Below are 16,613 nucleotides of genomic sequence, written 5' to 3'. Positions count from 1 at the left end.
ATACCCAGTTCTATATTCCCCATTGGGGTGATTTTATATATTTTTGATTTGTGAAAATAGGGGAGTGCATTCTTTTGTTGTTAGTAATGAATCATAGGAGATAACTTGGATATGTTTCGAATGAACAATTCTGCGTAATCATCAGTATTATAGATTTCTATTTTCACTGTAGTAGTGTTATATATATGCAACAGATTGTTTTGTGTCTTTGAGGTTTCTAAATTATTGCCTTTGCAATTAAAAAAAAAGTTAATTTATGTTTGATTTGAAAAGATCTACATAATCAAGAAATTAATCAGCAATTCTATAAGTTCCTTGAAATTTGATGATCAAAAAATTTTCTTTATCATTTTCTATTTCAGGACAGTCTATAAGCTTGCAGATTTTGGTACCGCCAAACCTCTCAAAGATGAAGAAGAGTTTATGTCTTTAGTGGGAACAGAAGAATATTTGGTAAGAATTGTAGAAATATGGCAATGTTTTTGACTTGCTTCTTTAATTCTTTGGCAGGTACACTGAAAGCATTAATTGCTAGGACAAGTAATCAGAATCATAAAAATCATAACATTTTAGGGTAACGAAATTGGTATTGGAAAAATTTGCTCTTATTTTCCAACTCATTCAATTGTTTTTGTCTTGTTCAACAAAATTTTCCATTGCTGGTACTAATGCTAAAATGATAAATATTTTTTTAAATACCAGTAAAACTAAAATTTATCGATCAAGCTCCACAAGTGTATTTTTTACATTCGTGAAAATATATGCACATATTACATGTTGTGTTTTTTTTTTTTAATATAATCCAAAAATTAAAAAGAACAACAAAAAAAGAACTATAGCTAAATATTTTGATATTTAAAAGAATCAGAATCAGTAATTGTATTGGAATTGTGAATTTAGAACTGAATAGGTAATTGTATTGGAAATGGTCAAAATATTAGAATACCTGTAACGCATTGGCTCACAGCTACGACGGCTAGTTTATCTACTTTTGATTGATTTTTTGTTAAAAAATCATTAAATGTAATTAATCTGTTAAGATATTCTTCTGGCATAACTAAAAATAATAACTCTCTTTGCAAGACCCCCAGTGCTTGTGTGCCATGTTTTTTTTATTTATTCATCCTCATCTCAAAAAACGAAACGACGCAAGCTCCCAAGATAAAAACTCTGTTAGTTACATAGTTATACTCTAGGTGAGATAATATTTATTTGCGTATAATGACCACAATAAGTTTTACAAAAGAACATTGAATAAAACACACAATGGATGTGGCACAAGGTCAAATTGGGTGAAGTGGGATGGAGTTGTGCATCATTCTTTTGATGAAGTTTGATCTATTCTCTTGAAAAAGTTCCAGTCACCACAATACCACATTCACACTATAGGCAATCCTGCTTAACATTGTCCTCGGGTTTTCAAATTTTTTATTTACAAAAAAAAAATATGTACAATTTCAGTTCCAAAGGGTGGAGGTTTTTATTAAAAAGCGGGCAGTAGTTACAGTAAAATCGAATAAAATTCTAAGTGGTTAATAAGACCCTCCAAAATCAATCCGGATAGAAATCAGCTGCTCAATCTTTTCCAGGGTCTTTCCACTGCCAAAAACAAATGAGTCAGTTCTGAAGTGTAGGTGGCACTTATCGAGGGTGTGAAAAGAATGGCTGGGTGGGTGGTTGGGGGGTCATGGGACATCACGGTAAAAGAACCCTTCAAACGTTGCCTGCTGATAACTGTTTGCCAAGATATGTTTGTTGTTTTCTGAAATCATCAGCTCATCTTATCTCCAAGCATGTACCACAATCTGCTCACATCTGCAAACTATCCACAACTCTTGTGAAAGTCACGGCCGCAAACGCAACTGTTGCAGACAACTCTGATCATTCAATATATTAACTTCCGATCGCCTCTTCTTTCTTTCGTGAATCACCTCCTTCCATTGTCCTGGGTTAACAACCGTTCCCTTCCCAGTGAATCATCTCCCATTGCTTAAGAGACCCTGCCTCGTGGAGTGTGTGTGGGGGCTCGTGATGTCTATAGTATCACATCTTTACTTCTATATTATCACTAGCAGGCCGCCAGCATTGCCTTATCATAAAATATGCATAAATATTATATTTTAATTAATGAAGAATTCTTATTTATTATAAACAGAAATACCGTAAGTATTAAACATAACGTTAAATTCCTTAAAAAAAAATGAAGTAAAAAAAAAAAAACAGCAAAAAACTGAAACCTGTGCATGCGAGTATTGTTTTTTCTAAACAGTTCATTTCTTGTAAGTAAAAAAAAAAAAATACTTGAACTGAGATCGATACCAAAACATAAAGACAGTGAGTCAAGTACCATAACCATTAGGCCAGCTTGCCACGTCTTTAAAAAGTGTTTTCAAACCTACGTATTTTTAACATAAGTAATCTGTTATATGAACGATTTACACATGAGCATTCGTGAAACAGTTTACAAACAGATAAAAATCTGGTGACCCCCCAAGTACCAATTTTTCAATTTTAACCCCTTAGCAGCCCTTTTTCTGGATGAAAACCGATTAAAAAGTTTTCCACATGTCTGAATACCCTATATACCAAATTTCAAGTCTGTAGATCAAAAATTCATTGAGTATATAGGTTGAGAATTGTCCTCACACACACACACACACACACACATTCTCACTTTTATAGATATATAGATTATTATTATTATTATTATTATTATTATTATTATTATATTATTATTATTATTATTATTATATGCTAAGGCACTTAATTTCCATATCTACTTTCTAACACATTAAATAAATTAAGATCATCTGATCAGCAAAACTGGTGATTGGTAATTATTCAAGTAAACAATTAAAAAAATCCAACGTTCTCCATTTATAAAATGAATTGTTCCCAAATCAAATCCTATATCCTGCCATCGATTAAAATAGAACCATCTAAAATATATTTTCCCAAAATAACATTCGTTTTGATTTGAGGAATATTTAGCTGAGAATCATTTTTATGGCAAGAAGACAGAATACGTATTGTTTTAAAAATAATTGCTACAATTTTAAATCAATAAAGAAAATGACAAATTCATTTTATTTAGTTAAAAAATAGTTAGATGACAATAACAATTATTTTTACAGAAGAAAACTGATTTGTTTCTGACAGACATTATTTCATAAGAAATATCATTATTAACAATAAATTATACAGATTGATGTGGAAAACATTGATATTTCCACAGTCTTACTAGTTATTATTGCTGTTGTTATTATTATTATTGGTTTTGTTATTATTATTATTGTTGTTATTATTTTTATTGTTATTATTATTATTCGTTTTGTTATTGTTATTATTCTTATTGTTGTTATTATTCTTGCTGTTATTTCTGTTGTTGTCATTATTGTTATTATTAGTCTTGTTATTGTTGTTGTCATTATTGTTAATATTATCTTTATTATTGTTATAATTGCTGTCATTACTATTGTTGTTGTATCGAAGTATTATTAATGTCTATTCTTATATAAAAGTAAAGAGACTTTTTTTTACATAGGAACCATCATTTATCAAAGCCCAGGGGCCACTCGAGGATAAGGATTAAAGAGTGTACAGTAGTCATTATCGTAGTAATTGTTAGTAGTGGAAATTTGATAAATTGGATTATTTAAGGGGAACGGCTCATCAAGAACTTGTTTATGTTGGACTTGAAGACAACCATATGGTAGTCAGCTGAAAGCAGGCAAATGGAAGAGTGCCACAGATGTAAATGTTAACTATATTTATTTCAGTTTTTAATTCATATTTTTTAATTTTGATTGTTTTATTTAAGGATAGATTTTCTTGTTCATGAATGCACTCATTATATCTACCAAGTTGATTTTAAACATAGCATAGATTCGACAATTCTATTTATTTTTAGTTAGTGAGAAGGGTATCTATCACCATACTTTCCCTTAAATACGTCAATTGGAATAATATTAAGTACAATACTAAATATTATCATAATTTTTCTTTTTATTTTATTTTAATGGAGAGTAGACAATGCATTGTGGATGCATTATCAGCAGCTCCCGTTACTCTCGCTTCTCCTTATTTGTCCCTCAGTTCTCATTTTTAATGAGTGATTTTTCTGACAAAGGGAAAAGAAAAAGATGGCAGCATTTTGTGTGAACAGTCACCAGAGATGTCAGAAATTTTCTGTTTCTATGTCTATCCTTGTGGCCATGTCACTAGTAAGGGTCAAAATAAAAGATATTAATTAAAAACTGAAATAAATACAGTTAATATTTACATTTGCATCTAATCAAAAAAAAAAAAATAATAATAAAAATAAAATAAATATCTCAACAACTTGTCTGCTAAAAGCTTCCATGTTCAATGCAAACTATGAAAGATAGACTTGGCTTTAAATATACTTCAGTGTTCAAAGATTTTTTAAAAAATTAATCGTCGAAAACGTGATCTTGTTCCAAAGTTGGACTAGTGACATCTTAAGGAACGAGAGATATAGGGAAATATATATAAGAAATCTATTCTTGAATAAAACAATCAAAACATAAATTAAAAACTGAAATAGATATAGTTAATATTAACATTTACATCTAATCAAAGTTAATTAATTATTAATTTGCCATATAATTTACATATGTGTTTGTGGTACATTTACAGACACACCTGTAATGCTGAACAAAGAGTCACTCTTTAAATGATCCCAACAAAATTAAGAAATATCAGAGAGTGATTGAATCATCATATTGGATGGGGGGTGGGAGAAAATACTTAGATAACTAAGAGAGAGATGGGTAACTTGTTAAATTATGAATTACGACTAATTAGAACAATTAAAACAGACATTTTTCAATCATAACTCAATCCAAGAACTAAAGTATATTTAAACATGCATTTTCTGTTATTAAATAGGGGAAAAAAACCTTAGGGAAACAAACGTTGATGAACTCACATTTAGTAAAACAAGAACACAAGTTAGTGATGAGACTGCATATATTTGCCTGACAATGTAAGGATGAGCAAAAGTCTAATCTGGGTCTTATTTCTCCATATTGTATGAAGCATTCCCGAAGATTTTGAGTGGATATTGAGAACTAAAAAAAATATTTATCTGATTAGGCTGAAATTTCATATAGGATTAGTTAAATGATGAAGAATTATGTTACCAAAACAATTCTGTCAAAATTTCAACATTGAACTTTTCATAGTTACGGTTGTATAAGATGTGGGACCTCATTGGCTACAATATGAGCCAAGTAGTGAGGCGCTATGATGAACTGAATGGAAGTTAATATCAAAAGTGTGACTTTCTCCTTTTCTGTGACCTTAACCATAACCATTGACCAAGATATGTTAAAATTAAATCTGTTCTAAAAAGTCTCTGACTAAAATTTTTGGCCAAGTTTGGTGATGATTGGTCATGCGATATAGATGCTAGGCTATACACAAATAAACAAACTCTACTGAAAACATAACCTCCTTAGCCGAGATAATAATAATAGATATATTATATAGATATATTTATACAAATGTATTAGTGATGTACTTATAAAATTATCTTGGCACTATTACTTGTAAGGTCAAAGGTGAAGGTCGTATAAGATGTGGGACTTCATTGGCTACAATATGAGCCAAGTAGTGAGTCTCTATGATGGACAAAACTAAAGTTATCACTAAATGTGTGGCTTTTACCTTTTCTACGACCTTGACTATGACCTTTAACTTAGATATCCTGAATCAGGATAGTGTGAGTGAGCAAGAGAAATACATAGAAAGCTAAATGAAAAATGGGTGACTTGTTAAGTTAATTACAAATTACAGATAATTAGAAGAATTAAAACGGTACGTTTTTGCCTAAACATTCATTGTACATTTTTCATCAAATTTCTTTTTTTCTGTTCGTCTTATCATTTTAGACATATTGCTCATCACAACATTGTGATATCGTTTGGAGTTTTATAATATATGCAAATATGAAATTAAAATCTGACTTTGTGAGTGATCTACCTTTTAGTGGAATTCCATGGTTCTTGTGCAGGATTCCTCCTGTATTAAAAAGCAATACTGAAGAAAAGTATTTATGAGTTACCTGTGACAAAACAAAAATATATTATACTCCAAAAATCATCTATTATATAAATCTCACCTGTCTGTTCTGTTTAAATGTATATATGTATGTATGTTTGTATGTCTCGCAAAAAATTTCAACAGAGGTGACAGATTTTCATGAGATCAGTATCATTTTGAAGCTGAACCCTTCGGACAACAGATGTCGAAAAATTGGCCCAAAACATTAATTCCTTCACCCTCAACTGGGCACTTTTCTACAGGAAGGATCGCTTTTTTCGCCGATATTTTCGAAAGTCATCATTTCTGTTTGATTGTCTAGCCTTAATTTAAACCTACATCACTTCCAGTTTGGCGATGGGCGCAACAGCAAAGACGTCACTTTTTTTTCATGTTCTTTTTCTCCTTCGCGTTATGGGTTTGATCTGCTTGCCTATTAACACTTTTCTTTTTTTTTGCTCAAGACACAACGCCAGGCACCCAGGCTAGTGTATTTATAATTGTATATAATAAGAATAAAGATGGCACTTTTTGAAATATTTTTAATTAGATATTTAAATGTTTTTTTTATAGAAAGCCACATGAGCCATGTGCTTGCATTTGACTTTAAAACTGTCCAGTTAACATCCTGATGGGCTACCACTAAGACAGATTTTTACATTTCCAAGGCAAAAAAAATTAAAAAATAAAGTAATCGCTTGAAAAAGGGCTCATTTGAGCCAAAAGCTTGGTTAACATCTTTAAATATTTATTTGAAGAAAAAAATATATCATTTTGGCTTTCTATAAAAAAAATTTAAATGTATATCAAATGAATTGTAAGGATTAATATAAGTATCATGTTTAAAATTAGAACATCTCAAGATAATGAAGAGCTCAATATACTAGGTAGAGCAATTAGAGAAATAGAAAAAAATTGACGATGAAAATATAATTTGAATAAATTACAATATTTATTGATTGATTAAATTCAAACGAGGAATTGTACTAATAAAACATCCCTAATCCATTAATTTTCAAAGATATGCTCTTTCCTTCAGAGGAAGAAAATATGTATGAATGTTTAGCATAATTTTGAAAATATATGAAGAAAACATACATGAAATGTTTTCATGAAAAATAAAAGGCATTTTCCAGATAGGAAATTAAAAACCTAATAATCAAGCAAATAGCCAATCAATCATTTCCTTAAACAAGAATATGTGGGTGGTGACTGTATGTGTGTGTGTATGTATGTATGTATGTATTAATGTTGGAATGAGTAATCAGAATTGGAAAAATCGGAACTTTTGGGGGTATCGAAATCAGAAAAATTTGTGCCTATTTTCCTATGCCAAAAACAATTCCTTTAATTTTTTTATTTGAGTTTGTTTAAAACAAAATCTTCCACTGCTGGTAGTAATAATAAAATAACAGATATTTGTTGATTTTAAACTAAAATCTATAGATCATCCCCCACAAGTGTATTTTTACGTTAAGGAAAATATCTGCACATTTAATGTGTGTTTTTACAGTAATTAGGAAAAATATAACAAGTTTACTTAGAGATTTATAAAGAATCGGAATTAAGAATTTAGTACGGAATCAGTAATTGTATCGGAATCTGGAGAAATATTGGAATCGTTCATCACTAGTGTGTGTGTGTGTGTATGTATATATATATATATATATATATATATATATTTTTTTTTTTTTCCGGTTCTGATACAATTACCAATTCTGATTCTTTATAAATCTCTAAATATTTAACTATCAAGTTATTTTTTCCGCAGTTACTGTAAAAACATGTTAAATTTACAGACATTTTCTTAAACATAAAAATACACTTTTCGGGGGTGATCTATAGATTTTAATTTTACTAGTATTTTAAAATCAATATTTATAATTTCATCTTTAATACCAGCAATGGAAGATTTTACTTTAAACAAAATCAAATAAAAAAAGATAATTAAAAGAATCGTTTTTTGGCATCGGAAAATAGGAACAAATTTTTCAGATTCCAATACTCTCCAAATGTTCTGATTTTTCTGATTCCCGATTCCGATTAATCATCCCAACATTAATATATATGTCTATGCTGAAGGAGGGGGGGGGGCGCAAGTGCTACAAGTTCGTCAGAGCAAAAACAAGCATGCAACATTGCTATGGTGGGATAGATGCGGGAGCTTATTAAATAATGTTGGAACTATTAGATTTGAGACGTTTTTTTTTTTTTTTTTTTTTTGGACCATGTCTTAGAGTGATTAATGCAACAGCAATACTCTAAGCATGTTTATATATATATATATATATATATATATTAAGATGATTGATAATTTATAATTAAAATTGAAAATTAAAAAAAGTAGTTTAATAAAAACTACATTTACTATCCCAATGAATGCATTGATGATGATACGTACAACTTTTAGAAGGCGAACCATTAAAAGAAAAATCTGCCTTACTTCAAAAAATGCTAGGTTTATTTTTGGTGTCTTTAGAAAAACCCCTACCCAATATCTTTGCTGATGAGGAGACTTTGTTTCAAAATATATATGATAAATTATTGTCCAAGACTCATTGTCTATCACAATATAAACATCGTTTCCGAAACGATCATACAATTTATTGATTTTGTTTGTTCTTCCTTATGAAACCGATTTTTAATTTTTAATCTTAATTATAAATTATCAATCATCTTACTTAATATTAAAATAGCTCTAGGATATATATGCCTATCGAGTTTATTATATATCTATGTTACAACGAGCACTGTTTTCTTTTATTTTATTTTAACTGTATTAATGAATTTACTAATACATTAAAATATACTCTGCTCTTTAGACTCTTGTTCTAATCCCCTAAATAAATATATATATATATATATATATATATATATATATATATATATATAGTCACTAATCCACATAAACCACTTCTGACCTTTTATGTCATGGGTCGTCTATGGTTTCTGTTTCAGTAGATGACGTCATCATCATTGTGCATCCTGTACTAGCTCATGATTAACACAGAAGGAAATCATCTTTTTGTTGCGTTAGGAACAAAAGTGTAGTATCTATTCTGATACTACACTTCAACTTTTTTAACTTTGATCAGTGAAAGAGAAATACTTCTAGACTGAGGCCATTTTTATTTTTGTTCCTATCCAGAGTACCCCTTTTTGGGAGCTGAATTTTCCCCACATTAAAAACCTGACCTTGTGTCTAATTCTGCCCTCATGGGTAGGCAAGTAAATATTTATAATGTCATAAAGAGGATATCTTCCTGGTGTTTTGATGCTATCCCGTTGTGACAAGCAGACAAACATAAGTTTTATATGTAGATATAGATTCTTTCATCTTAGTTCATAAGCAATAAAATAATTAAGAAATTTCTTATGATGAATGATCCTGTATTTCTTTCAATTTTTTTGTTTTATTTTTAAAATTTCTTGCCATTTTTGTGTCTTATTGTTTTTCTTGTTCTCCTCTTCAGCATCCAGCCATTTACGAAGCTGTGTTCTTCAAAAGAGATTCCCAGAAGTTTGATGCCACTGCCGATTTATGGAGTCTGGGTGCCACGCTTTATCACAGTGCAGCTGGCTTGCCTCCTTTCCTACCCTATGGGGGACGACAAAATCGCACAGAAATGTAATTACAAAAACAACCAAAACAAATTTTGTGTTTCAGTTTCTTAATTCCTATTTGCAGATGTTATGCTGATATATGTAAAGGGATAAAATGATAAAAGAAAATTTCTGGCTGGGAAAATGAAGGAATTTACTTTGAAGAAGAAATCAAGGAAAATGTGTTTGGATAGTTATCGAAGAGATGGTGGTGGTGGGAGATAATTAATTACATAATTTAAAACCACTGATTATCTTTTTTAGTTTTACAGCATTGTTTTTTTTTTTTTTTGGTGGGAAGGGGGGGGGCGCTTCTTTGTTATTAGAGCAAATATAGAAATATTGAATTTCAAGTAAAACTAATAGTATCTACTTAATTGTCATGTCATAGTAATGAACATATCCAAAAATTATGAAAAGCAATGAGGTGGAAAATTGCAGTTTAATTTCATTGTTTTTTTTTTATATAGTAGTCTTATGGTCAATCAATTGTTTTGGCATTGTAAACTGCTGGTCATTGTTAGATTGTTCTCAGCTGAAGATTCGTTTTTGGGTGATCCCATTTAGGGTGAGGTATTAGACCTTTTCAGTGAAAATTGTTTTTAGGCTTATAATTAAGAGAAATGTTATGTAATAAACACAAGCGAAATAATTTACTCAAAAGCACAAATTCACAAAAAAAAATGATATTTTATGTTGCAATATTTTGGATAATGAATTGTGTATGCTCTCTCAAAGTTGGAGAATTCTATTTATAGACACTGCTGATAGGAATTGACAAATCAAATTAATTCATATTCTGTTATCAACCAATCAGAAATCAAAATTGCTCCATAAAAATAAAATCTTTTTAGCATTTCAGCACATAATTTTTTCATATTAATACAATTAACAAAATTATAAAGTCCAGAACTTGTACAGAACAGCCAGCCACTGAGAATTTTTCATATCCAGGACTTGTATAGAATAACTACCCATCAGAAACTCTTCTGAAATTAAACATGGCTTCCAATTCAAGATTTTATATATGTTTAAAATGGAAATTTACATCAATAGGAAAACAGAATGCTTGTTAATATTTTTAGAGTCCTTGTAAAGCAAGGGTAATCTTTAGCCGAGATATTGAAGAAGTCAAAGTCAATAATTTAAGGAACGTGAATTAAACGGGTCTGAAAATCATAATCAAAATTTCTCCACTCAAACAAATTATGTTCCATTAAAAGTTATTAATAAGAGTCAGTTTCATTTGTTGTTCATATTAGAAAGAAATTTTAGTGAGAATGAGTGAGTTTATACATTGATATTTAATGAGCATACAATAATGAAAGAGTTAACAAGCCGGGTCTGTGTGTTTGTTAATGTTCGCGTGAGTATGTTGATGACTGTATGTGTAAGTTGTAAATACAGTAATTTGTCAACGATTTTTTTTTTTTTTTTTGTTTCCAGTTGCCAGAGAAAGTGACAGACGGGGGTGATAGAGGGGGAAAGAAGATGGAGAAGGGAAGTGGATAGGAAGCTAGAAATTTAAAAAAAAGATGTTACATATTTTTAACTCTTTTATTTTGTTGTCCATACTCCTGGGCAATTCTGGATAACTAGTTTCAGGATAAAACATTAAAAACCTCCCAAGTTGTTTTGATTCATGAATTAGAATCATGTAGCCAGTTTTAATACAGTGTAAATCTTTCTTGAGGATACTTCCAATGGTTTAAAAAAGTTTGGTGGAAATCGGATCTGAAATGATGGACGAACATCTGGTGAATTATAGCAAAAAATAAAGCAGAAATGAGTCTTAGAATCTGAAGCATTCTTGAATGTATTATTTTGCATTTTTCACTAGCAATTGTTCAATTGATTTTTTTGTTTTTTTTCAGGTATCGGATGATCACGGAGAAAACACCGGGAGTGATATCAGGCATCCAGAAACATGCTGGTGGTCCTGTTGAATGGAGTGAAGATCTTCCAAGCTGTGCCCCAATGACCTCGTGAGTTGGTCAATATTCCTTAACGACATTCTATTTTTCATATAAATACTAGTTGAAGTGCATATCCTACTGAAATGCGTTTGGACCCTTTAATAACATCAAAATACTTCAAAGCAAGCAAAACATTGATGGTTATGAGAAAATCATCATCATCATCAGTATTATATTTGATTTCACAGCCGTTTTATATGCTAGAATTTGTTGGATGGTTCATATTACACATACATTATGATATTTCTCTTCATGCAACAAAGTTCTTCAACCCACTCTGGGGAGATTTCATTTCTGTACATCATCACAGTGTGTACACATAGCTAATAGACTCTTGTGGGAACACTGTTAAGGCACAATTGAACCCTTTAATAACATCAAAATACCCCAAAGCAACTAAAACATGACACCATATGTAAGTTAGATCGCAAAATAATAAATCTTATATAATTCTTGCAATTATCAAAGACATTTCTCTCCCGGTAAAATTAAACATTAAGCTGGTATCTACTGAGTCACATGCACAGGTCGGTATCTACTGAGTCACATGCGCAGGTCGGTATCTACTGAGTCACATGCACAGGTCGGTATCTACTGAGTCACATGCGCAGGTCGGTATCTACTGAGTCACATGCGCAGGTCGGTATCTACTGAGTCACATGCGCAGGTCGGTATCTACTGAGTCACATGCGCAGGTCGGTATCTACTAATTCACATGCGCAGGTCGGTATCTACTGAGTCACATGCGCAGGTCGGTATCTACCGAGTCACATGCGCAGGTCGGTATCTACCGAGTCACATGCGCAGGTCGGTATCTACCGAGTCGCATGCGCAGGTCGGTATCTACCGAGTCGCATGCGCAGGTCGGTATCTACCGAGTCGCATGCGCAGGTCGGTATCTACCGAGTCGCATGCGCAGGTCGGTATCTACCGAGTCGCATGCGCAGGTCGGTATCTACCGAGTCGCATGCGCAGGTCGGTATCTACCGAGTCGCATGCGCAGGTCGGTATCTACCGAGTCGCATGCGCAGGTCGGTATCTACCGAGTCGCATGCGCAGGTCGGTATCTACCGAGTCGCATGCGCAGGTCGGTATCTACCGAGTCGCATGCGCAGGTCGGTATCTACCGAGTCGCATGCGCAGGTCGGTATCTACCGAGTCGCATGCGCAGGTCGGTATCTACCGAGTCGCATGCGCAGGTCGGTATCTACCGAGTCGCATGTCCCGGTCGGTATCTACCGAGCCGCACGCGCAGGTCGGTATCTACCGAGCGGCACGCGCAGGTCGGTATCTACCGAGCGGCACGCGCAGGTCGGTATCTACCGAGCCGCACGCGCAGGTCGGTATCTACCGAGCCGCACGGGCAGGTCGGAATCTATTGAGCCGCATGCGCAGACCGGTATCTACTGAGCCGCATGTCCTGGTCAGTATCTACTGAGCCGCATGTACAGGTTGGTATTGATTAATTTATATATGTGAATGATTTTTTAAAATATATATACAAAGATTTATGTATTAATATCTTCATTTGTCTGTTTTTGTTCATATATCACACCAATTCAAAACCTTGGTATTCTACATTTCTAACAGTTTTCTCATACACTTACATATAAGCCTCTTTGCTTCTATATATATATTTGCTTATCAGCAATGCTTCAACAAAACTATAAGTCTTTTTGCTTATATATGATGTAGAGGTAAAGGAACTTATTTTTAGTAAGCAAGAAGAATATCTTAAGGTATATGTCACAGTTTATGAATTTTTTTTTTTACAAAATTAAGATAGAATAAATAGTAATCAATGGGTCACACATACATCTCGTATCACGTTGGCATTCTGACTATTTTATTGTTTTTACTTGCAGGGAATTGAAGAAGTTAATTACTCCTGTGATTGCTGGTCTAATGGAAAATGATCCAAAGCGCGTATGGACGTTTGATAAATTCTTTCAAGCATCTGAAAAAATCATAAATAAGACAGAAATTGTTTGCCTTGACACAACAAAACCCTGGTGCCTCCAGCTGTACATGGATAAAGAGCAAACGTATGTCTGAATTCTTTTTATTAGCCGTTAGCTGTACCAACTCGATACTGCCCAGAGTGCAGTGAAATCATTATAGTTTAAAATTTTTAGTTGTAACTACATATAGTATTGGTATATTATTATTATTGCCAATAACATGGTACAACAATAACAAATGAAAAGTGGCTTGTCAGAAGCAAAGTCTCTCTCATATCACATGACCTCTACTCAACTTCAAAAGTGTATGACTGTCAATTAAATGAGAATTTGTGATTTTCAATTAGAATTAAAATAAAAAGAATTGTTCTTGTTCAGGTAATATTTCTATTGGCGCATCTGATGATATTGCTATATTTTTTGTTCTCTTTTTTTCAGTTCAAAAATGAACAGAATTAAAAAATTTTGTTATATATTGGGACACTATGCCAGTAAGTAAAGATTAAGTTAGAAAGTTAAGCGATAAATTTGTTGCCCTAAAGAAAACAACACCTAAGCTTTATTTTAAAACTTACTGAAAAAATCAATTCAGGTAACTTGATTATGTAATAGAGCTGACATCTATTCAATGTAGACGCCTTTGAGCTCAATTACTGCCTCGATACAGGACTGAAACTGGGAGCATGCCTTCTTTACAAGCGCCAGCGGGAGCTTGGCAGATGGCAGCGATCAGGCTGGCTTATTAGGTTTTGTGGGAGGTCATGTTGGTGATGTTCTTGATATATGACCAAACAAAGTAGTCCAACGGATTCAGGTCGGGGAAGAGGGGGACCAGTGAGAGAAGAGTACAAAGTCGTAGCACGCCTTCTGAAGCCAAACCTTGGTCTCTTTGGACTTGTGGGCTGGCAACGAATCCTGCTGCCACACCCAGGGTTTGCCAGTGGTCACCAGAACGCACCAGGGGATCACCACACTCTTCAGCACATTCATGTACACTTTGGTGTTGACTTCAACTTTAAGCTGACTTTGATGTGAGATGGCATGAAACCACACCAAAGACAACAACTGTTACCGGAAACTTTGTTGAACTGTGCCCTCAAGAATTGAACTGTCTGGATTTGCATTTTGAGGGTGCTGGTAATGGTTGTGCTGTCATAACTTGAATCAGTAGAGAGCATGAGTTGTACAGTGGCGCATCTCCGATCTCGCTTGTCTATTCCATAAGCCGTTCTTAACATGAGGAGGTTGGAGGGGTGTCTATTCCATAAGCCGTTCTTAACATTGTTTTACTTTCAGACATGATAGAAGGCTCCTATTGCTCTTGGGATTTGTACACAACTGGCGAACTAATAGATGGTTTACAGCAAAAAAAAGAAAACCGGTTTTCATGAAATGGAAATGGAATCATTTTGTCTTTTCTAGGGTGACAATTTTATCGCTCAACCTTGTAGAAAAGGGTTGTTCATAGGAGGAGAGACCACTCTAATTCTCATTACTTCTTGTTTTATTTTAACTTTCTTAAAATGTTTAATGCACGGGCAATCTTGAATCTCTACATTGCCAGGTACAACTTGTCTGTTCACTTCCCGACTCCCACTGAATAGAAACTCTGTTCTCTGTCTTGAACAGTTGATATCATTTCTAATCTATTATCATTCAACACTTATATTTCTATCACGTTTTGTCTAAAGTCTAATCTTTGAACCATTGCCTCAATCACTCTACCTGCATTGCGTCTATTTACGTTTGTCGCCAGGTTATTCTGACATCTCCTATATAATATTTTGATTGCAAAAATTCCCCTCTGGACTAAAGTATCGTAGATTTGCAATAACAGATGCCACATATTAATTCATTAGATCTAAGCTATTAGCCAGTCTTATGTAATTTTCAAACACATGCTACATTGCATCCTAGGAGCAACACTATCACAATTGTGACATCTATAAAGGAACGGGTCCCTATTTTTCTCTATAAATATTTAGTCCTCCCACTACTACCAGTTAACACCGGGACATATTCTACATTTTCCTATGATACATTGCACCCATCGTAACTGGATATTAGCTACACACACATAACATAATCTTTCCATTACCTGATTAAAAAATAATAAATTCTTCTTTCTTAAAATCCACCCCATCTGATTGGCTGAGACTGGCCAATTCTATTATTCCAGAATCTACTTCTTCATACATAAGTATTTATTTTTCAATTTTGGAGCGTCTTTTCAACCCTTACATGATTCTATTTTCTTTCTTTCTTTTGTTTTTGTCTGTTTTGTCGGGAGTGTTTTTATTATATTTTTCCTATTGTTTTTAACATTCAATATTACTGTGGATGATTTTACTTATTTAGATCTTTTCCTATCCTTACCTAGGCTTAAATCACGTTACTTATCGTGTCAACCGCTTACAACCCGCACACGATGTTATTTTTTTAATTTATAATTATAAAAACTTTCTATTTTTATTTCATTTTTTAAACTTTTTCATCCTAAATTTACGCCAGTCGAGGCCGCCATATTGCTTTTATAATTTGGCCTTTCTAAAGTTTAACAGAGTGGCCTTTTTATGGCCAAATTTCCATGAAATAATAAAAAAGGCCAAATTCGGCTTTAAAAAGGCCAATTTGTCAAACCTTAAAAAGGCTAAATTTTAAAGCACCACGGCAGCCTCCATTGCCGTACATTTAGTCTCATAAAAATTATGAAACGATAACAACAATGAAATTTTTTCTGGTTTTATTTCAGCCTTTGGGTCTGATAATGTGTTTTATATAAAAATAGTTTTTATAATTTTTTTGTCTGTCAAATAATTTATGCCGTTAAATTAAAAATTTACCCTAAATTACATTGACTATGGAAACACTTATTTGTTATATATTTGCTGTTTTGTTTACTTTTCTTTTCCGGACTCATTATTGACACTGCTCAGACATTTTAGGTAAATTTTTACCTTAGCTCCACCTCCACAATTTCCTTTAAAATGACGACTATAGGTTTTCG

The 16,613-nt window shown here is 32.8% G+C and overlaps 1 protein-coding gene across 6 annotated transcripts in view; it reads left to right on the top strand.

Moving 5' to 3' along the window:
- Positions 1–16,613, top strand: part of LOC145293902 (serine/threonine-protein kinase TBK1-like) — a 166,472-nt gene that overhangs the window by 92,166 nt on the left and 57,693 nt on the right. For all 6 annotated transcript variants that reach the window (XR_013869785.1, XM_080140699.1, XM_080140702.1 and 3 more), the window contains exons 6-9: positions 363–453; positions 9,540–9,694; positions 11,544–11,654; positions 13,511–13,690. Coding sequence is in view for 5 of the 6 variants with exons in the window: in XM_080140699.1 (XP_079996825.1) it covers positions 363–453; positions 9,540–9,694; positions 11,544–11,654; positions 13,511–13,690 (537 nt within the window). In the remaining variant the exon portion in view is untranslated. The remainder of the gene's footprint in view (positions 1–362; positions 454–9,539; positions 9,695–11,543; positions 11,655–13,510; positions 13,691–16,613) is intronic.

The sequence above is a fragment of the Euprymna scolopes genome, chromosome 15 (genome assembly GCF_053919585.1).
Source record: "Euprymna scolopes isolate OS-2025 chromosome 15, ASM5391958v1, whole genome shotgun sequence".
NCBI classification, from domain to species: domain Eukaryota; kingdom Metazoa; phylum Mollusca; class Cephalopoda; order Sepiida; family Sepiolidae; genus Euprymna; species Euprymna scolopes.
This window is presented reverse-complemented; position numbering and strand designations above follow the sequence as displayed.